At 40.0% G+C, this 25,120-nt stretch overlaps 1 protein-coding gene across 1 annotated transcript in view; it reads right to left on the bottom strand.

Annotated features, from left to right (window-relative positions):
* tnfrsfa (tumor necrosis factor receptor superfamily, member a) overlaps window positions 1–24,861 on the bottom strand; it is a 52,710-nt gene extending 27,849 nt beyond the window's left edge. The window contains exon 1 of the mRNA XM_088320012.1: window positions 24,671–24,861. Coding sequence (XP_088176138.1) covers window positions 24,671–24,703 — 33 coding nt within the window. The 5' untranslated portion in view covers window positions 24,704–24,861. The remainder of the gene's footprint in view (window positions 1–24,670) is intronic.
* Window positions 24,862–25,120: the final 259 nt, after the last annotated feature.

Below are 25,120 nucleotides of genomic sequence, written 5' to 3'. Positions count from 1 at the left end.
GGTATTGGAATAATCCAAAAGTAATTGAAAGTAATCTAGTTAAAGTAACCCTACCCAACCCTGGAGAATACAAATGTCGAGAGTACAGTAATCTCTCGTTTTTTGCAGGGGTTGCGTCGAGGCCTGGGCGATTCAACAATAACGATAATTATCGTCATATGATTTTGGCCACAATATGGAATAAAAACGTACGATAAATATCGATAATACAAACTATAATCACAACCGGACCACCGCGGAAAATGGGGGCGCTAATGCGTTGAAACATAAGTTTCAGACCAACAGGAGACGAAGAAAGTGACAAAGACAAGCCAATCATTTCGAAGGAATAGCGGTTGAGCCGCAGCAGCTAACACAGGGTGAAAGGAAGTGGCTACCACACAAACCCTATGTTGAACACGGTCAAAACGTTAAGATGGCCTGCTGGAATGTGGATAGACAAATGCCTGTCCGTACGATGTCACCAGTCACTGAAATAGGTCATGCCAAATATGTTGTAAAGCTTAAACTCTTAAGATTCAAGATATACTCATCACTGAAAGACCACGATCGGTCTAAAACAAGATACCCGAAAACTATAAACCCGGCGTAGCTTGCCCATGATGTCCCCGGGCAGTCATCAAATTGATTTGTTACATCCAGGATACTCTAGACTGTGGAAGATAGACTAGAGAATCCAACAGTGTAAAATGTTTACTCCAAAACACCGACAGATTAAAAAAATCCGCCTAAAAGCATTTCTGCATTGTCAGACTTTCCTTGTCGTAATACGTTCGTCTTGCCAGATAACTTCTGTTCGCAAACAAACATAATATGGCCATTAGCCCCCGTCATTTTGATTGACACCACTCTCTGCCGATACCACTTCGCGTCCGAGCAACCCGCTCCCCGCGACCTCCGGATCGCGTGTACAATCCTTTCCCTTTTTCCCAATAAAACTAAGAGAAACGCACGCAAGTGGGTCCTGTCTCTGTTCTGGTCCTGACAAAACCTTGGTTGTTTTAAAGCCAACTCCTTTTAAAGTGAACTTTATACCGTCAAGCTCCAGGGCTCCATGCCCTTACAAACTGTCGTATTTTCCCTTACAAAATACAAAATAATTTTACACCATATTTTTTTTTCAAACGTGTTTATTTATGTAGTTTAACATGTTATTTTGTACATGTGTTTCGTTATATCACACATATTGTTAATTAACATTTTGTTGTGAGTTGCTGGACATTATGAATAAGGTTTTTTATAAAAAAAGTTAAAAAATGAAGTCGCATGGACGTTCACTGTAGAAGGAAAAAATACATGCAAATATAATTAAGTAGAATAATTTTCTTATTCAAAGTATTAATTCATTTTCTGCATTAAATTATTGTTGGTAATATACTGATAAAAGGGATACCCACAAACATGTCTTTTTTCATTTTCTCCTTTTATACTTCCTTTTTTTTTTCTTAACTTTTTTATACAACATAATAATTCGTAATAAAATGCATCAAAGCAAGTGAGCCGTTCGAGAGCCGGCTGTCTTTAATGAGTTGAGCCGAAAAAGCCGGTTCTCTAAAAAGAGACGGACTTCCTTTCACTACACAACTCGAACTCGTTTGACTTGATTGATTTGCCGTTTGGTGATACCGGATGGTACCCATAATTGACAAATTTGCTTTTTTCCGTACAGATTTTCTTGTACGTCGTACACGTCTTAAAATGCATAATAAACGTACTTTGTACGGCAAAAACGTACAGGTTGACAGGTATGGAACTGCCCAACCTTATAACAGCATAAAAACACACATGATGAAGATAACTTAGAGAAGTTATTTTGACAGCTTGCTTGTGTAACATTCCAAAAACCAAAAAATCTGCACAAAGACAACTATTTACATGCAACATTCTCTCCCAATCACTTGTCAGTTGACGTGATTAGCCACAGAAGTTTAATAATTCGAGCCAAAAAGGAATATTTTTGGCTTTCCACACTAGAGCCACACCAGAAGAGAAACTGCGGCAGGGAGTGACCGTAACCCCAGCGAAGAAAATCCTTTAAAGCCGCAACCCTTGGAGGAGCTCCAGTGACTCGAGTCCACTTAGCACAGAGGGCCATTGTGATTGTCCGAGCAATTAAAGTCGCAATCAAATAACGCAGGCGGCTTGTGTGAGGGGGGCCTTCCTCTCCGAAAAGACAGAGGACAGGACATCCGCAGAAGCTGCTTATCAATGGGCCGTTTTAGCGAGCATCGCCGAGGCGGCAAACAAAAGGAAGGAGACGTTTATTCAATATTGTCCAGATGATTTTAGTCAGAGCAGAGCTTTAAGCTGGGACGTCGCGTTCCTCATTAGGGGGCCGCATCCTGGCCGCAATCATGCTTTTCTCATTAGGCGCTAATCATCCAGCCACTGCGGTTCAAACTTGAAGAGGGAAAGTTAAAATGTTTTTTTCTTAAGCGCTGATAACTGGGGGTTACGGATGTAACGCGGGGGCTTTGACTCGGCAGTTTGGTTCCGTGACCTTGCCGGAATCAAAGATCGACTGCCCCGCTTGAAATGATTATGAAACGGTATTAATCCGTCGCAGCCCTGCCACGCATATTTTTGCAACGTGTGGTTTTTGAAAACACAATGTGCAATTAGCAACAGAGACAGATGGATTTTTCTTTGCGGGAATTCCTATTCTCCAGAAAGATGAAGAGTTTTCAGTGATTGAAGATGAACGAAAACTCATCTATCTATTTACCCTGGTCATATCCCTCGAGTGGGGTGACCGACAGCAAGACAAACATGTATGCGAAAAACAACGATAAGAAATAAGAAAAAGTAGCAAAAACACAAAAATGTGACCATCGCCAACCCAAATGCCCAAACACCTCGTTACCCAAGTTGGTCATGCTTTCTTCCCTCCGGATGAAACGGGACACAAGAAAGCGGCCATGTCACTCGGGTGACAGAACACACTCTTTTGTTCAACAGCAGGGCCCGACAGTTTTCACTGGTTTACCCCTGCGGCATCATACAGGTGCCCATCCCTTAGAACGCGTCCAAACATCCCACTATCCTTTTACAACACCTTTCCACTCATTCCTATCACCAGCAAACAAAAACTCACAAACATATTATTGAAAAAAAGACCGTTAGTTAAAATGAAATTGAACAGGTCTTGAAAATATGTCATAATTATTCTTAAAAAACAACTGTATTTTTTGAGTCTTACCTATTTGTAATTAGCCGACATATCTCTTTGAATTTCTTTTGAATGCTTTTCATTGTAAACATTCCAATAAAGCAAAAATGACAAAAAAGAAAAGTGGAGATTAGCAGTGACAACATATTTTTCTATTCTATTTTGAATTGGATTTATGGAACCATTTTCTTACGTTTCATAATAAATAGAATATATGTGTTTTTCCAGGAAGTATTTTTCTTTTTCGGAAGTTACATTTTTATTTAATGTTTTAGTTTATTTTGAATGCATTTTTCAATCTATCGTCATTCTTATCAAATATTTTTATATTGTTTTTTAATTAATTTGATTTTTTTTTTCAAGATTTTTCAATGTTTTTTAATTGAATTGAAATTGGATTATTTGGGGGAATTTGGGGAGTTATTGTTCCATATCTTTCATACATGGAACATGCTTTTTTTGTCTTTTCCTTCAGGTAGTACATTTATTCCAATATTTATTCACATATTTTTTATTTGAATTTATTTTGAATCCTGAATCAACGCCTCTCTATCCGATCTTTTCATTTCGTCCGTTAAATCAAGGTCATTCTTCCATTATATTTGTATTTTCTTAAGAAGGCATTTTTTTCCCTAATTCATTATAGTTTTCTTCCAAGAGATCTCATTTCATACCCAATACTTGTTTGTGTTGGGTTATTTTTAGACATGATAAATACAGACACAATGAAATACTACATAATTATACCACTACTGCTTTGGCTCCTGTTAGGACTTGTGGCAACCTAAATTAGAAAATCCCTGATGTCGCCAGTTGAGCAGACTTGAATCATGATACCAAATTTTCCTAGCGTTTTATCTGCAACCCCAATAACGGAAAAATATCTTTCAAGTCTGCCGCTGCAGTTTACGCAACACAGTTAGCCTTTGAGCGCTAGCCAAACAGCGCTAACAGCGTGATTTGTTGCTCCAAGCTAAACAATTTTACTAGATTCCAAACAGCAGGCAGCAGGGAGGTCAAAGTCAAGAAAAAACTTAAAGCAGCAGTCCCCAAACGACGGCCCGTGGGCCAGTTACGGCCAGTGTTCCCTCTAAGCTGCGCGCGTGCGCAATTGCGCTCTGCTCGCACATTCTCGGCGCACAAGAAAATCTAGCCAGCACACAATAATGAGGGCTCGAAAGTTTTGTGATTTGGTCTCGACCAATCCCCAACCTTACTTCTGTGCCCATTACGAAAAAATCCTCCCGCATTCCGACTTCAGTAAACAAAACAAACTTTGTCAGCATCAGATAATTGAGAATGAGCTGAGATTTGCTATGTGCTGCTTCAAAAACTATGAAAAACATGCTCCTTGTAGCCATTAATTCCAGGGTGACAGTTATGAATAAAATGATGACTCACAACACGTGGTAAGCTTTCTCTCCTGGCTTTGATCTCTTTGATCTCTGGCAAAACGAGCATAAAATGCGACAGAAACAAAATGAAAATAAATCCAAACAGCTTGCCAACATCATTTTTGCCGTTCCATGTATTCAGTTACTCCCCAAGCCTGCACAAATTTAGTCATTTTATTCATATATAGTTTCTTTTGTCTTTTATTAGCATATTTGGTATTGGAGTAATCCAAAAGTAATTGAAAGTCATCCAGTAAAAGTAACCCTACCCAACCCTGATTAATTCACACATCTTTGATTGGCTTTTGGGAAGGGACGGACTGTTGGAGTCAAGTCAAGTCAAGTCATTTTTTATTTGTATAGCCCTTAATCACAAAGAGTCTCAAAGGGCTGCACAGGTTATTACACTATTTTTCCAGACTATTATTACATCATCCCCTGATCCGGAACCAACATGAGGGCAAGGAAAAACTCAAAATAAGTAAACTCAACATGAGGAAAATGAAGTACCTCAGGAGGTGGCTCGCTCGTCTTGGGATCAAGAGATCCCAGTTCGAATCCCGGCTCGTCCGTGTTACATGTCAAAGTGTCCTTGGGTAAGACACTGAACCCCTAATACCCCCACTAAGCAGGTTAGCGCCTTACATGGCTGCAAGGCCGCTATTGGTAAATGTGGAGCACATTGCAAAGCGCTTTGGGAAGTCATTGACTTGAAAAGCGCTATAGAAATGCAGATCATTTCATTTCATTTCAAGAAACCTTGAGAAGGGAGAGGTTTTCTTTTTCCAGTAAATAATTGAGAATCGCTAATCGTCCAACCCCGCCCACTTTTACTGCCGAACATTTTTAAGGGTTTGCAGAGAACAGGTTGGTGTAAACACCCGACATACGAGCGACATTCTTCTTCCCGGCATCTCGACGCACGGCAGTCCTTATCGACGTCGCCTCCCCTAAAACCGCGAGCCCGGCGAGCTTCCAAAAAAGCCCGCGGGCCAAGAGGCGGCCATGTTAACATGTTACAGCTGTTCCTGACAAGCCGACAAGCGCCGGGCTCAAAGCGGGACTGACGCGTGCGGTGAGCTAAGTTCAGGGTGGATTCCTGTATGATATGACTGAAAGGTAGTCCTGAATTGCACTTGGTGTCATTGAACTCATCAAAGGCTTTGAAATAATTGCGTCAATGAAACTTAAGAACAGCCCAAAAATAATATCAATCAAGTCAGCTGCTGAATATGGTTTCCAAAAAAGAACACGTTGTGAAAACTCGTAAAACTAATTCAAAGCAGCCATCCTACCCTGGCATTTTAAAATGAAAATAATCAATCAATTACTCTATCGCAGGGGTCGGGAACCTTTTGGACTGAAAGAGCCCTGAAAGTAAAATATTTTAATTCTTTGGGGGGAACCACATCATGTATTTTAAGACAAAATGCCACAAAACAGTCCAATCCGTTCTCCAGACAAAAGTTTATTATTTGGCTAATTATATTTCGCTGAGTGACGTCTGATGATTTGATAGAACTTATAAAATATTAATATTTGCCATAACCTGTGTCCCATATCAATACCGATATGTTCCTTTGTTTTTTTTCCTTTATCTTCTTTGTTCTCTTCTATCCTCACTGTAAAATGTGAAACTGGAGTGCCATGTCCAATTTCGTTGGCACAATATGTTCAACCCATTTTGTAACAATGACAACAAAGGTATATTCTTTTCTATTCTATACACACGGTTGGGTAGGGTTACTTTAACTTGATTACTTTCAATTACTTTTGGATTACTCCAATACCAAATATGCTAATAAAAGACAAAAGAAACTAAATAGGAATAAAATTACTAGATTTTGTGCAGGCTTGGGGAGTAACGGAATACATGGAACGGCAAAAATGATGTTGGCAAGCTGTTTGGATTTATTTTCATTTTGTTTCTGTCGCATCTTATGTTGGTTTTGCCGGAGATCAAAGAGATCAAAGCCAGGAGAGAAAGCTTACCACGTGTTGTGAGTCATAATTTTATTCAGATTTAGTTTCTTTTCTCTTTTATTAGCATATTTGGTATTGGAGTAATCCAAAAGTAATTGAAAGTAATCCAGTTAAAGTAACCCTACCCAACCCTGTCTATACATCGCTTAAAACTTGTCTCTGTCACACAGAAACTCCAGAGTGTTGAGGCTCATTTTAACCCTCATTTCTGTCGTGTTTCAAAATAAGAGCAAGCAAATTTAATTCGTTAACATTTCGCAAAATTTAGCACTTGAGAAGCATATTGACGTAGACAGTGCTGGACGGAAAACAGAAAGGGGGTACGTGCGCTATGTGTGGATAGCTCTTCCCCAATCAAATTGCTTAGTGCTTTGCTGGTGTTTTCGGGTCTTTACAGTTTGTTCTGTGGATTTTCATCATAAAGTGTCTCAATAGTGAACATACATCGTTTAATGAGCTTCCATATAAAGGATTCCTTAGAGTGGGGTCAGTTGGTGTGACACTCTGACTGTAAACTGTAGTTGAGATTATGCCCTATATAAACTAGACCGAATCAATTACAACTCAAGGGTTGCTTCGGCTTAGAATGAACTTAAATTGGCATTGCGTACACCAAACCTGAAAAGTGCAAAAGTCTTAAATTTTTCTTCGAGGCATATCTAGCTCGCAAACCAAAGCGTCCCGAACCCTGCTCTATTACAGTAATCAAAGATACTCCATGTCAATCTATTGAATCAAAATCAAACAATGATTTAACATAAATTAGATTATATATTCGCTACAGTTCCTATACCATGTCGCAAAAGTTGTCAACAGTATGATTTATTTATCTATTTTATATATTAATACAGCAAAATGCAAGCATCAGGCTGCACATTTTTGAAAATATATGAAATAAAGCAAACTGACTTACGTGATTTCTTCCTGATGTTTGTGAAATCTTTGATCTTGAATACTATCTTTCCAAAGGTATCCGGTCTATTGATATTTAAAATAGTTACGGTTTGAAAATATTACACTTGTAGATCAATTACAGACTGAGGAGATCATTTCTTCCTCATGCCACGAGGCTCTTTAACTCCACCCGGGGGTGTAAAAGCTACCATTAAGCCCCCCCCCTACATTGTCATATTAACCTATTTTAATTAGTGTGTATTTTCCGTAGCACTATTTAAATACTCTTTAGCAACACATTATTTTGGGTAATTTTGTATTCCATATCTTTAATTTTATTATTTTATTTTTCAATATAAGGATACTGCTGGAAGCGTGAATTTCCCTACGGAGATGAATAAAGTATCCATCTATCTGATGTTTGTGAAATCTCTGATATTGAATAATATCCTTTCAAAGGTATCCGGACTATTGATATTTAAAGTAGTTACACTTGTACGTTAATTGGTGAACCTTTAGTCTATAATGCAACATTTTGGTCATTTTACATATATTTACTTTCCATTCCAGCTGTAACCAATGCTAACAGAGCGAATCACTCTGGCCCTGCAAATAATGACCTTTCAAAAATTGTGCCCCAAAAACTTTTTCTTTTCTTAAAACATCAGAAAACAAATAGCTAAAAATAACCTAGAATGTATCAATGTCTGTGCGTAGCATTGGCAACAACTGAAATCGAGTGATTTTGTAAGAAAAGAATAGAGTGGATTTGTCTTTATATGCCATTAATCTCAATGTGGTGAAACATTGTATGCAACGCGATTAGGCATGGCACTCCAGGGTGAACATGTGATAAAGACTTAAAAAAAAACAAAAAAAAACATTTGCAACCTAGTGCTTTGAGACTGCCCTCATTTAGAATAAAAGAATAGTGCATCGTTAAAATTATTCAATGAAAAGTAGTGCAATATTATAAGCAGCAACAAAAATTCCGAAATATAAAACATCTTTTGCACGCTTGATAAAATATTCCCATCTTAGTTTGCATTAGGGCAGCACGGCGGCGCAGTGGTTAGCACGTGTGCGGCACAGTTCTGAGGTCATGAGATCGAACGTCCTGTGTGGAGTTTGCATGTTCTCCCCATACTCCGGTTTCTTCCCACATTCCAAAAACATGCATGTCAGGTTAATTGGCCGGTCCAAATTGTCCCTAGGTGTAAATGAGCGAGTGAGTTGTCTCTGTGTGCCCTGGGACTGGCTGGCAACCAGTTTAGGGTGTCCCCTGCCCACTGCCCCAAGTTAGCTGGGATGGGCTCCAGCACCCCCGTGACCCTACTGAGGATAATGGATGGATGGATGGATAGTTTGCATTAAATACTTAGCCGATTAATTTGCACAACTGCCAAAAAACGTTATATAATCAGAACAAAATACGATGAGTGCCGCAGACCCAAACGATCTCTCTCTCCCAAAAAAATACAAAGTCTTTCTCCGGTCACAATGCACGACCCCGAAATTAAACTTCAGACAATTGTACGAACACAATGGTCTCATTTCCCAAGTTGGGAAGGAGCCACGAACGCACAGTGAACATGACAACATCGAGCGTCTCAGCTGTTGCTCGGACCCCGGGTGCATCTCCCGCGGCGCCGGTCGGCGTAAAAACTGCGGTAAAGTGTTGAAGTATGCGTGTACAATGGCGTGTCCAACGAGTGCACTAGTGGGAGCGTGTGAAAAGAGTCTCCCCCCTCCTCTCAGGGAGAACAGGAAGCTGAGACAATACAGAGGCTTCATGCGCCAGTCCCCCCCCCCCCCTTCCAAAACAGCCTGCACACTGCATACATATACAAGATATCCGCCGGGCAGGATATTTTTAACCGAGCCGAGCTTGAGGCCCCGCGACACACATTCTTGAGTTTCCTCAGGAGGTGCGCACGTGTCGCTTGCAGGTTTGGGCGACGTCCCCAAACAATCCATTCTAAATGAGCGTCCAGGCTGGCGCGTGACCCCTGCTGATGCCAAGCACATGAAGCCCAGCCAAGCCTGCAGGGAATTTGGGGAGAGATTATGCGTTTCCAATCGCGGGCCATCGATGCCTGCAAGGCCTTCTCTGCTATCTGGATCATGTGATGTTAATTAGATTTTTCCCATGAATACCGTAAATTCCGGACAATAGAGCGCACCTGATTATAAGCCGCACCCACCACATCTTGGGAGGAAAACCGATTTCGTACATACACAAGCCGCACCTGTATATCAGCCGCATGCACCCACATTGAAAAAACGCAATACAAACACGAAATTAACCCATACCCGATACAGTCCAAAAAACACAGCTGGCAATATGAACTGAAAATGATACCGGTAGTTAAGATTTAATGCACACCTGCAGAGTCCGGGTGCCTATTGAAAGTAATCCAAGGAAAAAAAGTGTATATTTCCAAAGGTAAGGGTGGGAAAAATATATATCCACTATTGTCGGCCGCGTCCACAAACACATCTCACCTTTACTCCAATTCCCGTCAGCCCGTGTTTGCCCCGCCCCTTCTTTCTCATTTGCTCGTACAAAACATATCAGAATAAGTTTCTAAAATAAATACATTACAAAAATATACAGTTGCAAATACATATTATACATGGTTACACATATTTACAAAGAAAGACGGTACACTGAGAGAGTTTCAAAGCTTTCATAATAATATTATAACTTTCATCCCAAACCGCGCCTGTGAAGGGTAGCAAAACGCTACTAGCAACACGCTCGCAACACAGTAATTAGCTCTGTTAAAAAAACATGCCGTACTTGTAACAAGCACGGTGAACCGTCCTCATCTTCCCCTTTATAACTGACGTCATCAAAGTCGCCTTCTTTCAGAATGGGAAAGAGACTTTGGCATATAGACGTCGTCCTACGCTCCCTAATTCAAAAACGCGCTAGCAACACGCTCGCAAAGTAAAGTTTACGTGCGGTAGCTCTGTATCCTTCTATATCGGACTGCTCGATTGCGTTTAGCTTGAAAGTTGCATCATGTGCCTTTCTTTTTTCAATTTGCATGATGAGGATATGTCTACGCTAATTTAATTTGTGCACAAGCTAAGAAGTTACAGTCTAAATCTTACCTTTTGTACTCGAGCGCCGCTGGCGGCCGTTAGAAAAATTACATAAATTGGCTGCATCACTGGGAAAAAAGTAGCGGCTTATAGTCCGGAATTTACGGTACTTATTAACTAATTCAAAATTGTCTGTCTGCTTCCTTTCATCGCTGTTCCCCTGGTTGCACTGCTTCCAAAGGTGTACTTTCATATGTAAGCATTTACCCACATTCCAGCTATTACTTGTTGCTGGGGTCAGATATCTACCTGGAAGCCTTCATAATGAGTTCTGCTGGCCCTGAGGCATAAAACAAATGCTTCATTGTTTTAACAGCCATCAAATATTTATTGAGGGTTGGATTGATTCAGACGTAGCACTAGGTGTGAAATGTAGGGCCCGCCACGAAGTTTTACTATGCTGGGAATTTCACAAGGACGCTTCTCACACTTGCACCGGATTTTTTCCTTATTTACTCCTTGTCCTATCGCACATATGAAATTGTCATTCGAGAGTAAGGAGAACAATTGGAACGTATTCTTAGAAATTGTATTCAGCGCGATTTAAACAATGGGATCATTTCTAAATGGATCAACAAATGATTGTTATAATAATGTATGATATGATAATTGCTTTATACGATTGATAGAAGTGTTCAAAGTTGTTTTGGTTTTGGTAATAAAGAAGTTCATTGTGGAAGACAAAAAAAAAAGTACTGTAATTCTAAAAAGCAGAAAAATGAGCACACTTTGGACTTATTTTAATGATATGTTGCTTGGATTTTTGGTGAAGTGCTTGAAAATGTGTAATGTGAAGCGTTACTACCACCTAGAATCTGCTCTTTCAGCTTTGGCTCCCTTAATTTATTAAAAAAAAAAAAAAAACTATCAATGATAATAAAACATTACCCACCATATTATCAAGGAATTTCATATGTTCTACAGGGGATTCCTTTTGTTGTATGATGAGTGAAGGAACATAATTGAAAAGAAAAAACAAACAAGAAAATAAAAAATAGGTGTCAAACAAGCTGTTGGTTTAGCCAATCTGATTTTGAGTTGGTGCAGCCAGGGCCTTCTAGCTGGCAAAATAGAACCATAAACAGGGTAGGATATAGAGATCATACTAATATTTTATTCTTGCAGTCTAAATTATTAAAATTGGATGATTTACTGCACAACTGCCATCTATGGTAGACAAAACATACATAAATCATTCATTCGGAAAAAGGGAAATTATAATTTAAGGGGCTGTAGTAAATTCAAAACCCCAAAGGTGAGAACCACCAGGAAAGGTGTGTGCGTGTCTGTGTGTGGAGTCAAACTTTGGAACAATTTACAAGACGAGATTGAACAATGTCCAACTATTCACTTGTTCAAATTTAAATACCAAAAAACATTACTGGCGGAATACAGAGATGAAGAAAATGGGGTATGAGTGATACGAGAGATTGGGAATAGTGCGTCTAGAACTATGGTTAACTTTGTTGTTATTGTTGCATTTGTTATATCTATTATTATTAATATTATTGTTGTTATTATCATTGGTGTATTTAGCTGCTAATCTGTACCTGAAATGAAATGATCTGCATTTATATAGCGCTTTTCAAGTCAAGACTTCCCGAAGCGCTTTACATTGTGTTTCACATTTTCCCAATAGCGGCCGTGCAGCCATGTGAGGCGCTAACCTGCTTAGGGGTTCAGTGTCTTACCCAAGGACACTTCGACATGTAACACGGAGGAGCCGGGATTCGGACAGCGATCTCTTGATCCCAAGACGGGCGCTCTACCTCCTGAGCCACTGATTTTGCACATCTGGTTAGCTGCTCCTCTTGCACTCTTTGCACTTCTGTATAATACTACACATAGCTATAATTATTTAGTATATTATTAGTACTTCAATACTCCAACTCAATACAACATTTTATTTATATCTGTACATTCAAGGAAACTGTGTGGGTCAGATGTATCGACATTTCGTTCTGTATACACGTGTACAAGAATGACAATAAAGTATATCTGGGAATCTGAATCTGAATTTAATAAGGAAGATGAAGGGTTAGGGAAAATAAGCATCTGCTTCTTACTACCCCTTTTCGAACATATTACGCAACATTATTTTGTTGTTGAGTTATCGTTTTTGTTCTGCTTTTATTTTAATGTTCAAAATAAAGTTTTCATTCATTCAAAGTGTTTCACAAACTATGGTTCGCTATGGGGGAGGTAACAGAAGTATCATAACGAAAAGGTGACGAAAAACATCTCTCCGTCTACTTCTTCTGTTGACGTAGCTCTACTGAAGGAGTGAGTTTTCCTTGCCGGACCGAAAAAATGAATGCCAGCACACAATCGGACATGTGCAGAGCCCGGGGCGGTAGGTTTCAATCTTGGTTCCATCTCGATTGTGCCGGAGCGGCCGCTCACAAGACACTTGGTGGTGGCAAAAAAAAGGAAAAGGAGGGCGAGGACGGTAACACCAATGTGAGCGGATGACGATTGTATCGAAGAATGTGCGAGAAGCATCCTTCTTTGCCAGGGCAAATCTCATTAGCGCCATCAAAGTCAGCCTTTGTGCTGCCGCGTCTTGCCTCGCATCAACGTCGGAGTGGCAATGTGCAAGTATGATTTGCTAGCGTAAAGAATTAAGAGATTTGATGTTAAAATTAGAAGACACTAATGCTAATTTTCTGTTATTCTCACCGCAAAATACGACTTCCCGATCACAAGACAAGATTGTCACTTATAATCCATGGTACGAATTTTCAGGGCCAGTGTATATTATTTGACCGCTACCTGCCCGAAGATAGCTGGGATGGGCTCCAGCACCCCCGCGACCCTACTGAGGATAAGCGGTGCAGATAATGGATGGATGGATAGATGTCGGTGTATTGTGTGGTGCCAGTGAAAAGGAGCAGTTAAAAGCACAAGGAAGATTTCCTACTACAGACACTCAAATTGACCAAACGGCACTAGTTTCCTTTGCATTTTTGGCCCAGCCTTTTAGTTTTTGGGTACCTGTAGCAGCAAGATGGCAGACAATTATGTCATATACCTATAGGAGAGGCTCGTGAAATGCATTTAAAAAAATGCCCAGTTATACAGTAATGGATATGTTTTTTGTTTATTATTTTAATCTATATTGGGTTTTGGAATGGGTGTACGGAATTTGGAACTTTCTACTTGCTGATGCCTCTTCTGCCTTGTTTCATAATTGCAGCGTCTGTCAAGCTCCATATGTTGCGTGTGCCAGTAAGTCCATTTCTTAGACACGCTTATATAAACTCTTCTTTAGATAGATAGATAGCTAGATAGCTAGCTAGCTAGCTACTTTATTCATTCCCATTGGGAAATTCAAATTTCCAGCAGTATCCTTGTCTTGAAAAATAAAATAATAAAATAAAAGATATAGAATACAAAAATACCCAATATAACGTTTTGCTATAGAGTATTTAAATAGTGCTACGGAAAATACACACTGTAATAAAAAAAGGGTAATGTGCAAATGTAGGGGTGGGGTTTAGAGTGGGCTTTTACTCCACCGGGTGGAGTTAAAGAGTCTCATGGCATAAGGAAGAAATGATCTCCTCAGTCTGTCCGTGGAACAAGAGTGTGACAGTGGATGTAATGAATTTCCCATGATTGACCGGAGCTTGTTCAGTGCAAATTTTATATTCAAAATTGTTAAAGTTCGGGGTTGCATTTGGAGTGTATTTGAAACAAGCCATTTCTTACTTTTACCACTTTCACGCTACTCTATCATAAAACTGCGATGACGACCATGAAGTCACTCTCCAACCTCCACCCCTTTTCTCCTACTTAATGTGTCGCGCATCCCGAACAGCTTTGTTAAAAAAAGCACGTGGACGAGGTGGGAAAAATATATAAAGGCTCTTTGAACTTTGACTTTGTAAAACACAGAGAAAATATTCTACTTTCAACTTTTTAAGGACACCCTCAAGAACGCACCCCACCATTTAACTTAGTTTTCCTTGATACTTTTTTGATCTAGTGGGTTTAACCAGTAAAATGACAAACACAAGAAATAACAAACACATAAAAACAGATTATTGAATACATATTATAAATTAATATTTTAAAATATTGATTAAATTTGAAACAACGTAACCGAAAAACGAAGACAAAATCTTCTTGTTGTGGTAGATTGGTTGACATATGCTCACTCCCTAAAGCACAGGTGTCAAACAGGCGGCCTGCGGGCCAAATCAGGCCCGCTAAGGGATTGAATCCGGCCCGCGAGACAACACTCAGAGAAGCGCAAGAGAAAAACAAGCTGCAAGTTGAAATATGTCCACTTGATGTTGCCAAAGCCAGGTGCCTCGACCAGACACTGTACTAGTATTTATTTCTCTCTCTCTTTCTCTTTTTTTCTTTTCCACCCCTTTTTTTCCCACTCTGTCTCTGTCTCTTTCGCTATCTGTGTCTCTCTTTTTCTCTTCCTTTGTCGCTCTTTGGTCTCTCTCTGTGTCTTTTAACCTCTTTTGCTCTAACTTCCCTTTTTCCTTTTCTCTCTTTTCTCTTTCTCTCTTCATACCCTTCACACTTTCTTTCCTCTTTTCTCTCCTTCTGTCTTTCTATTTCTCTTTGGATTTCTTTCTTCCCCTCCCTTTCTTTTCCCCCTCTCTCACAACTTTTTATCTTTTGTTTCTCACGCTCTCTCCCTCTCTTTTTCTTTCTTTGTCCCGCTCTCTCTCCTTTGCCCTCCCTCTTTCTTTTATTTCTTTATCTCTCTTTTTCTTTCTCTTTGACCTACTAGTCCGGCCCACGACAGAATGTTTGTTCTATCGTGTGGCCCCCAGAGTTAAAATGAGTTTGACACCCCTGCCCTAAAGGTTGTGTTTATCCGTGCCATAGGTTACTTAGCAACTAAGATAAAAAAAAATAACACAATTGTGTATTTTAGGCAATATCTTTCACGATTTAACAACTTAGTAGTCAAAAATATGTCATAAACAAATTTGTTTAGCAGTGCTAATCAACAATCGAGTTGAGGAAACGGCTGCTTTGCTGGTGAATGAATCAGACGTCATCCCGCCTCGCTTTGGAATGTATGCCGCCTGGGCACACCTGAACAGGTGACACTTGCCCAGGTGAGTCAGCCGCGATGCTATTGGCTGAGATAATCATCTCAGCAACAATAAAAGGATTCCCCCACTCCTTTCCCAGAATGGGCCGCGTTGACAGAGCAAATGCTCCAGCCGTTGCAGGCCAATTGCATCATTCTGTGTCACGGCGCTAAGCTAGGTCGGGGTTTAGCCTGAGCATGCCCCAGAAGTCTGTACTGTGAGTAGGGCTGCAAAGAACAGTTATTTTTTTGAGTCGACTCGTCACCAACTATTGAAAGGATTGGTCTACTAATCAGATCATCATGAATTTTTCTTTAAATTTAGCATGAAGTGTCATTCCTTCAAATACTGTATTAAATAAAAATCTAGATAAAACCAATTAGGCACTGTGCTCGGTCAGTGGAGACGTAAATCCATAAATAAACGTCTTATAGTATAATAAATAATTAAAATCAAGTTACAGACGCTGCCCTACTTTCGTTCCGGACGATCGTTTGTAAGTTGAATTTGTTCATAAGTTGCTTCAGTGCTATATTTTGTCGGTTTAAGGTTTATATAAGAGTGGAGTTTAACTTACTTTTGGAAGATGCGCTTCAAGAATTAGGCGACTTCCTCCTCAGTGTTAAAAAATGGCAGTAAAAGGCCACCATTTTCTCAACCGCATCAAGCTTTCTTATTCCACTTTCATTTCAAAAGAAACGGCTCGGCTCTTCTTCACACCAACCATATGGGCGGCAGTAGCTCAGTAGGTAGAGCGCTCGTCTTGGGATCAAGGGATCCCAGTTGGAATCCCGGCTTTTCCGTGTTACATGTCGAAGTGTCCTTGGGTAAGACACTGAACCCCTAATACCCCCAATAAGCAGATTAGCGCCTTACATGGCTGCAAGGCCGCTATTGGGAAAATGTGGACCACATTGTAAAGCACTTTGGGAAGTCATTGACTTGAAAAGCGCTATAGAAATGCAGATCATCAAGTTACAGACGCTGCCCTACTTTCGTTCCGGACGATCGTTTGTAAGTTGAATTTATTCGTAAGTTGCTTTAGTGCTATATTTTGTATGTTTAAAGTTTATATAAGTATGTTTAAGAGTGCTATAAGTAACCTGTATTGTTTTGTCCACAAAAATAAACATTTGATAAAATAATATGCTCTATAAAGATAAATAAAGTGGAGTTTAACTTAATTTTGGAAGATGCGCTTCAAGAGTTAGGCGACTTCCTCCTCAGTGTTAAAAAATGGCAGAAAAAGGCGACCATTTTCTCAACCGCATCAAGCTTTCTTATTCCACTTTCATTTCAAAAGAAACAGCTCGCCTCTTCTTTACACTTTACACCAACCATATTGAATGAATGCACAAGATATTAACCCAAAAAAATGTCAAAGTTCTTAGCACGCTGTAGATAGTATAGACATAGACAGTATAGAATGTTTACACATGAACTAGGAAGCGGATTTGTTCTTTGGGGTGGATGCTTGGTGACCTCTCACAGCGCCACCACACGCCAGTAGTGGCGGAAAGAAGCATTACATTTTTCGACATCCCGAAAAAAATGTTCGTATCTACCGTTTTACGTAAGTAGGGGAGCGTCTGTAACATTTTTTTAATCCCTTTAAACCAAGAAAGGGGTACATTAGCAGCAGTAGAACAGTATGTTCAACAAATATAATGTAAATTTTGTGAAGTACATCCAGTGGACAAACGCAAAGTTTGTAACATAAGTACTTTATGATTCTTAAGGTTTTAGCAAGTTAACGTTGACAATTGACATTGACTTTTCGGACTGCATGCATTTAATTTCAAATAGGTTTTTCAGGCAAAGTCTGGCATTACGCTGAAACCTTTATAAAGCGAAATATACAAGTCTAAAATGTATAATGCATGTCATCAAAACCCTATCGGCTTGAATGTCACTTGAATCTTACCGAGAAGAGTCTGACTATGCTTCGTTCAACTCTCCGACTGTTCTCTATAATTATTCGTGGGTCACCGATCTACCGCCATGATCCGCAAGGTGTACTTTTTCAAACATTTTAGGTCTTTTTATTGGCCATATCCAGGCTAAAATGCTCCAAAGTTTTGGTACGCATAGTTGATGTTGACGCCGCCATTTCTGTATGTTTATGTCACAGCTCGCGGCAGAGACACTATTGGCTCTCTCTCAGTAGAGATTCTATTCATGTAGAGATGCCTCTCTCTTTTGGAAAAACTTGTCTGGAAATGAAAGTCATTTTTATTTGTATAGCCCTTAATCACAAAGAGTCCCAAAGGGCTTCACAGGTTATTACACAAACTATGTCTTCCAGACTATTATTACACCATCCCCTGATCTGGAACCAACATGAGGGCAAGGAAAAACTCAAAAAACCTCAACATGAGGAAAATGAAGAAACCTTTAGAAGGGTCTGCACATGTGGTATCCCCTTCCAGGATTACCAGACAGCAAAGGATGTTGCAGTCACAAATAATACAGAGATATTGTCCACGAAAAGTATAGGTTGCTATAGCGTAGAAGTGAGTCTTAAGCTTAGAATTCAGAGTCGACTATTTTTATTATCAATTTTTGACGACTAATCCTTGCAGTTCTAGTACTACGAGACGGGAGTCGTGGACACGCGGGGCATTTCCTGTGTGAATCCACACCCATGCAGACTCAAGAGATAAGCATCAAGTTTACAGTTGCAACTGATGCCCCCTAATATCACAGCATGTGTGTACAGGAAATGGACGGGACAGGCAGGCACGTAGGCGCCTATCTGTGTATATGGGGGGGAAAAGGACAGGGGGTGGGGATAAGCCTGCAGGCAGAATCAGTATGTGTGGGTGGATCAAGGGTGGGGGTCCTATTTCCTCGCATTGCCCCCACCCGCCCCCAGCAACAAGGCCACTTGGCAAGGCCTCCACCAGAATGTACTGTGGTTTACACAAAAGATAAACAGCGATGTCGCTGCTCGACATGAAGGGGGGGGGGGGGGGGGGGGGGGGGGGGGAATGAAGCTCGCACAAGTTGCAAAGGTCTTTGCCAAGGTTTGGTGTGCGGGAAAGAAAAAAAAATGTCCCGTGACAGTCCACTGATGATAATGTGACCTGGAGTCACATATAACAAGCACTAACCTGAGCGGAAACACTTGGATTCACAGAGTAACAAGCAATACTACACTGAAAAGGATTAATCCCAGTACAGTATCTGCCAAAAATATATATAATCGATTACAAAAAGAACAGAGTGTTGCTTCCACTTTGTTTATCTTTAGGGGCGGCAGTAGCTCAGGAGGTAGAGCGATCGTTTTAGGATTAAGGGATCCCAGTTCGAATCCCGGCTTGTCCGTGTTAATGCCGAAGTGTCCTTGGGTAAGACACTGAACCCCAATACCCCCAATAAGCAGGTTAGCGCCTTACATGGCTGCACGGCCGCTATTGGGAAATGTGAAGCACACTGTAAAGCGCTTTGGGAAGTCATTGACTTGAAAAGCGCTATATAAATGCAAATCATTTCATTTCATCTTAAAAAGGTGGGGTTGTCGGTTGAGGCGGCCTTAAAAAGTTAAAAGTAGAATAATTTGCCCAAATGAGTTCAAAGAGCCCTTGCATGTCTTTTTCCTCAGAGTGTCCATCTGCCTTTATCTTACTTTTAGCAAAGCTGTTCAGGTCGTGGAACATATTAAGTAGAAGAATTGGGGTAGGGTGGGGGATGTAGAGTTACTTAAATCTCGTCCCCACGTTTTTTTTCTCCCTATTATTAGTGTATCATTAAAATGGTGAAAGTAACAAGAGGGCCATTTCAAGTATAGACCCTACACTAAGCCGAAACCCCAAGAAAGAATGAGAGTTTATTTGCAAGTAGTCAGGAAAGAACTGACTAAAGCTGCAGTCATGACTTTAAACCAGGAGATGGCAGTAGACAGTTAAAAAGTTCCAAATTCCACACAGATCATTTAAGCTCCAAAACATAAAAAGTTGGGGTTTAGATGCAATATTTTGTACCCAACAGAGAAGTGACATTTGTCACATTTAGGACTACAACAGTTGGTTAATTGTAACTAAATATTTACTAAAACTCAGTTACTTTTAACAGTATCTAATACTGCATTGCATTATTTAAAACACAACTCAGTTCCAATGTGGTTGTCTGTTACTTTAGTGAATAAACAGTTACTAGTTAACATAAGTCATAACTTAATTTTTTGTTACAATGAGTAATTTGTTAATGATCACAGCATTTGTAAACTGTACATTTGTTCCAAATGTATCCAGTTAAAATAACATAAAATTGCTTTTGATCAAAGCTGCCCTGATTTATTGTTTTATTGTCTGCTCCTATCTTCGGTGTTTTTCTTCCCGTTTTGACAACTACACTATGGATTACTTCTATCCTATGGACATGGGTTTTAGCGCACGTTTATTCAAGGAATCAACTCCTTGCCCTGAAGAATTCTCGTGCCGGTGTGATGAAGGGGCCTATCGTGGAAGAAGAGCCGGAGCTAGCTAAGCGACTAGCGGCGTTATAAGTCTTCGGTACCATCCGTAATCATGGTAAATGCGAACTCACTACAAAATAAGATCATCGAGTGCTGGTGGAAAACATCGAAGCGCACAGGGAGCGCAGTTTCTGTGTTTTTGCGGAAACGTGGCTCACGTTTAGCATTCCGGACGCTAACGTGTAGCCACCCGGAGCTACCCGGAGCTATCCGGCTTCTGCGCCGCTATACAGAGACACGAAAGCCGGGGGGAATCGGAGAGGAGGCGGACTTGCTAACATGAGGTGGTGTATCCCTGGATTTTCACAAAGAAAAGATTTCCATCTGCCGCAGGGATGTCGAACTTTTGGACTAGCGTGACGTCATCCACTCCGCTACAAGCACCCCTAGGGCATCATGTTCATCTGTTAATAAACAACGGGGTCGACTGCTGGAAGTGTGAATTTCCCTACGGGGATGAATAAAGTATCTATCTATCTATCTATCTTAATCTCATGTCAGCCAAAAAATAAAAAAGTAGATGACACTAATTGCTCATTTTGTGAGAGATCGGAAAGTACCGATAGCCATTTTAAAGACTTAAACCTGATATAAGAGGAATAACAAATTACCATTGATTGTTGGAATATAAAGAAGAACATGTTAGGATTTGAACATGTATTCATTTTAAAATGTCCTTTTTTTTAGATAGGGAAGGAAATATATTTGGAGTCAGTATCGAAACCTGGAAAGTTGAGTACGTGTAGCGGAATGGATCTGAATAAATCAAAAAAATACCTTTTAAACAAAGTAGTGGCTTGTTGTTTTGAGTCTTTGTGTCACATGTCATTGCTCTAAATGAGTGTTTGTGCTCACAGGTTTGGTTAGCCACACGCTACAAACATGTTTTCACGCTGCTCTGTAAGTCATGACGAATTACAATGACATTTGAATGCCAAAAATCATACTTATATATCCAGGGTTGGGTAGGGTTACTTTAACTGGATTACTTTCAATTACTTTTGGATTACTCCAATACCAAATATGCTAATAAAAGACAAAAGAAACTAAATATGAATACAATTATGACTCACAACACGTGGTACGCGATCTCTCCTGGCTTTGATCTCTTTCATCTCTGGCAAAACGAACATAAAATGCCACAGAAACAAAATGAAAATAAATCCAAACAGCTTGCCAACATCATTTTTACCGTTCCATGTGTTCCGTTACTCCCCAAGCCTGCACAAAATTTAGTCATTTTATCCATATTTAGTTTGTTTTGTCTTTTATTAGCATATTTGGTATTGGAGTAATCCAAAAGTAATTGGAAGTAATCCAGTTAAAGTAACCCTACCCAACCCTGTATATATCATTTGCAGGTAGCAATGGTATTTACAGACATTTTAAGGTTTATTGTTGTTACATGACAGTGTCTTTTATGATTAGCGGTCTCAAATGTCCAAGGTTTGTTTATAGTTGAGAAATGTTTTTTTAAAAGAAAGAAAGAAATAAAGAAATAAAGAAAGAAAGAAAGAAATAAAGAAAGAAAAAGAAAGAAAAAGAAAGAAAAAGAAAGAAAAAGAAAGAAAAAGAAAGAAAAAGAAAGAAAAGAAAGAAAAAAAAGAAAGAAAAAAAAGAAAGAAAGAAAAAAGAAAGAAAGAAAGAAAAAGAAAGAAAAAGAAAGAAACAGAAAGAAAGAAAGAAAGAAAGAAACAGTCAGACAGACAGACAGAAAGAAAGAAAGAAAAAAAATAAAGAGAAAGAGAGATAAATAGATACTTTATTCATCCCCGTAGGGAAATTCACACTTCCAGCAGTAACCTTGTGTTGAAAAATAATAATAAAATAATGTGGTGGTGGGGTTTAATGTGGGTTTTTACTACCCCAGGTGGAGTTAAAGAGCCTCATGGCATGAGGAAGAAATTATCTCCTTAGTCTGTCTGTGGAACAAGACTGTGACAGCAGTCTGTCGCTGAAGCTGCTCTTCTGTTTGGAGATGATGCTGTGTAGTGGATGTGACCAATAGTTACGGTACAACTTTTCTTAAAGTCGATTGGCCGTCACTTTTTGCTCTCTGCGACTCACAATCCCATAATCGTTTGATCCGTTGATGGTGGTCAAAAAAAGAAGGTGGCGCCAGGAAAAATATTCAGAGTTGAGGTGGACTTACATTTAGTCTGTCACAGATGCAGTCAAGTGTAAAAACAGTTGACCCCAGGGATAATGGTGTCCCCGTCTACATTACCTTAAGCAGGTAGGCGCCTTGCATGGCTGACTCCTATTGGTGTGTGAGTGTGTGTGTGAATGGGTAAATGTGAAGCACATTGTAAGCGCTTTAAGGAGGTCTTATTGACTTGAAATACAGTATTGTCATTATACTGTATTTATTTACAAAGGCTCCCATGGCTGTTATGATAAAGGGAGAAGCGAAAAATGCTAATCATGGAATCAAAGCTTGCGTTTATCAAGTAATATGAAGAGGGAATGTGCATCACTACTCGCTAAGTTACATGGCCGTAATCAATTGACGTTCGGAAATATCAAGTCAAGTCATGTTCATTTATATAGCCCTTAATCCCAAAGAGTCTCAAAGGGCTGCACAGATCAAAGACTACTGCAAACTACAGACTATTATGACACCATCCCCTTATATTGTCAACATAAAATATAGGTTATTCATATGCTATAGAGTTATTTTTTTAGAGTTTTAAGGCTTAGATTTAAACAGTTCCACTGAGGTTGCAGATGGAATCTCAGGGGGGAGAGCATTCCACTGCACCAGGGCCCTGATGGAGAACGCTCTCGAACCTTCGGATTTCTTCTTGGCTCTTGGGATCACTAGTAGACCAGCGTTTTCAGAGCGAAGGCTCCAGTAAAAATAAAGAGGCTATTGAAGCAATTAAATCTTGCTAATCCTTACAAGTAGAACTTTTAAAATTAGTCTCATTTATAACCTGACGTCACATTCATAAAGTAATTTAATCACATGCACTTATATTTTGAAAGCAATAGCTAAGTACCATAGTTTTCGATCCCCCACTATACACGATCCCCACTTCAGAACCGATTAATGTTGTGTTCCGAGGGTCTACAGCACAGGTGTCAAACAGGCGGCCCGCGGGCCAGATCAGGCCGGCTAAGGGATTGAATCCGGCCCGCGAGACAACACTCAGAGAAGCGCGAGAGAAAAACAAGCTGCAGGTTGAAATATGTCAACTTGATGTTGCCAAAGAAAGGTGCCTCGAACAAAGACACTACTTGTATTTCTTTCTCTTTCTCTCCCTCTTTTCCACCCCTATTCTCCCACTCTCTGTCTCTTTCACTCTCTGTTTCTCTCTTTTTCTTTTCCCTTGTTACTCTTTGTCTCTTTCTCTCTCTATCTTTTTAACTTATTTTGCTCTAACTTCGTTTTTCCTTTTCTCTTTCTCTCCCTCTGTCTTTCTATTTCTCTTTGGATTTCTTTCTTCCGCTCCCTTTCTTTCCCCCTCTCTCACGACTTCTCTTTTCATCTCTTTTGTTTCTCACGCTCTCTCCCTCTCTCTTTCTTTGTCCCGGCCTCTCTCTTTTTCCCTCCCTGTTTCTCTTATTTCTTTATCTCTTTTTTTCTTTCTCTTTAATCTACTCGTCCGGCCCCCGACAGAATGTTTGCTCTATCGTGTGGCCCCCCCCAGAGTTAAAATGAGTTTGACACCCCTGGTCTACAGCAAGGGTCTCCAACGTGGTGCCCGCGGGTACCATGGAATCCCCTAAGGACAGCTGAAGGGCCCACAGACCTGTTCTGAAAATACCTCACCAGTCCTGAGTCATTGTCATTTTTTGGGTAAGTGGTTGACTAAGTCTATTTAACCCTACTTCCGATAATTAACCTGGTAGTAACATAGTAATAACACGATACATGGTACCCCTGTGGTAATCAGTAACAAACTGTAGCTCTTGGCTTGAAAAGGGTTAGGGACCCCTTGTCTTCAGTACAGTCTACAGGGCAGCTCATGAGGGAGAGCGGTCGCAGGTTCGATGCCCGGCTCCTCCGAGTTTTATATCAAAGTGTCCTTGGGCAAGACACTGAACCCCTTATTCCTTCAATATTGCTGTTAGGCATGGCTGACTCTGCTATGGGTGTGTGAATGGACCAAGTGTGAAGTGTATTGTTTAATGTAGGATACATTTACTGTGTTTTCCGTGATTAGCAAGCACAACAATATAAATGCTCTTCCGTTACAGGGGAGAATTACTGTCCACCTGTTGCCATTCGTACAAGTCATGGCTTCCTGCCAGACGACAGAACTTTCTCTTCCATTTGCCAAAGTCTGATTGTACACGGAGACAGTTAACAAACTTAAATGAGATGGGAATTGTAGTTTTTTTAGTGCTTTCAGACATTTTTGGACGGCAAGAAAGACGGACAAAAACAAAATTAATTTCACAAGTTCATTACCTAGATATCCTAAAGCGCTGGTTCCGGTTCGGACTACACCGGCTACACTTTATACACAGTTCCAAAAGTTTGTCTTAACGTGATAATATATTTTTACAGCTTTCTAAATAATTCCCTATATAACTCAACAAACAAATCAGTTTTAGTGTTTTTTTTACTTACGCAGAATTTCCCGACAGCCGGCCCGGTGTTCATGTCGGAAACCTCCGCGTGACTTTTTACAGCCAGACAAAAAAAAACAGATATTCAACTTGTCAAAGTGTGAGAGAAAATAATTTAAAAATAAAAATAAAGGAAGAAACAAACTAATCCGTCAAAATGATTCTCTCATGAGTCTTCCCTCCACACGACGAGACTGTCGTCCAGACTCAGCTGCTGTGATTCTTGAGGTTCGTTGAGGATACGTTGACGTCAGAGTCACCACAGCCAATCACTGCAAAGCTGGTTAATTTACGAACAACCAATCAGAGGGAAGGATGTTAAATATTCATGAGAGGCGTTCGAGGGGGTCAGGGCACTAACCAAGTTTCACACAGTAAAATTCCAAGAATAAATAAGGGGTGCAAAATACTCAAAATCATTTATATCTAATAATAATAAAAAGAATAATAA

The sequence above is a fragment of the Urocampus carinirostris genome, chromosome 16 (assembly GCF_059441175.1).
Source record: "Urocampus carinirostris isolate Australia breed hairy pipefish chromosome 16, RoL_Ucar_1.0, whole genome shotgun sequence".
In the NCBI taxonomy this organism is placed as follows: domain Eukaryota; kingdom Metazoa; phylum Chordata; class Actinopteri; order Syngnathiformes; family Syngnathidae; genus Urocampus; species Urocampus carinirostris.
The sequence above is the reverse complement of the archived record's forward strand: the minus strand, read 5'-3'. Positions and strand labels throughout refer to the sequence as shown.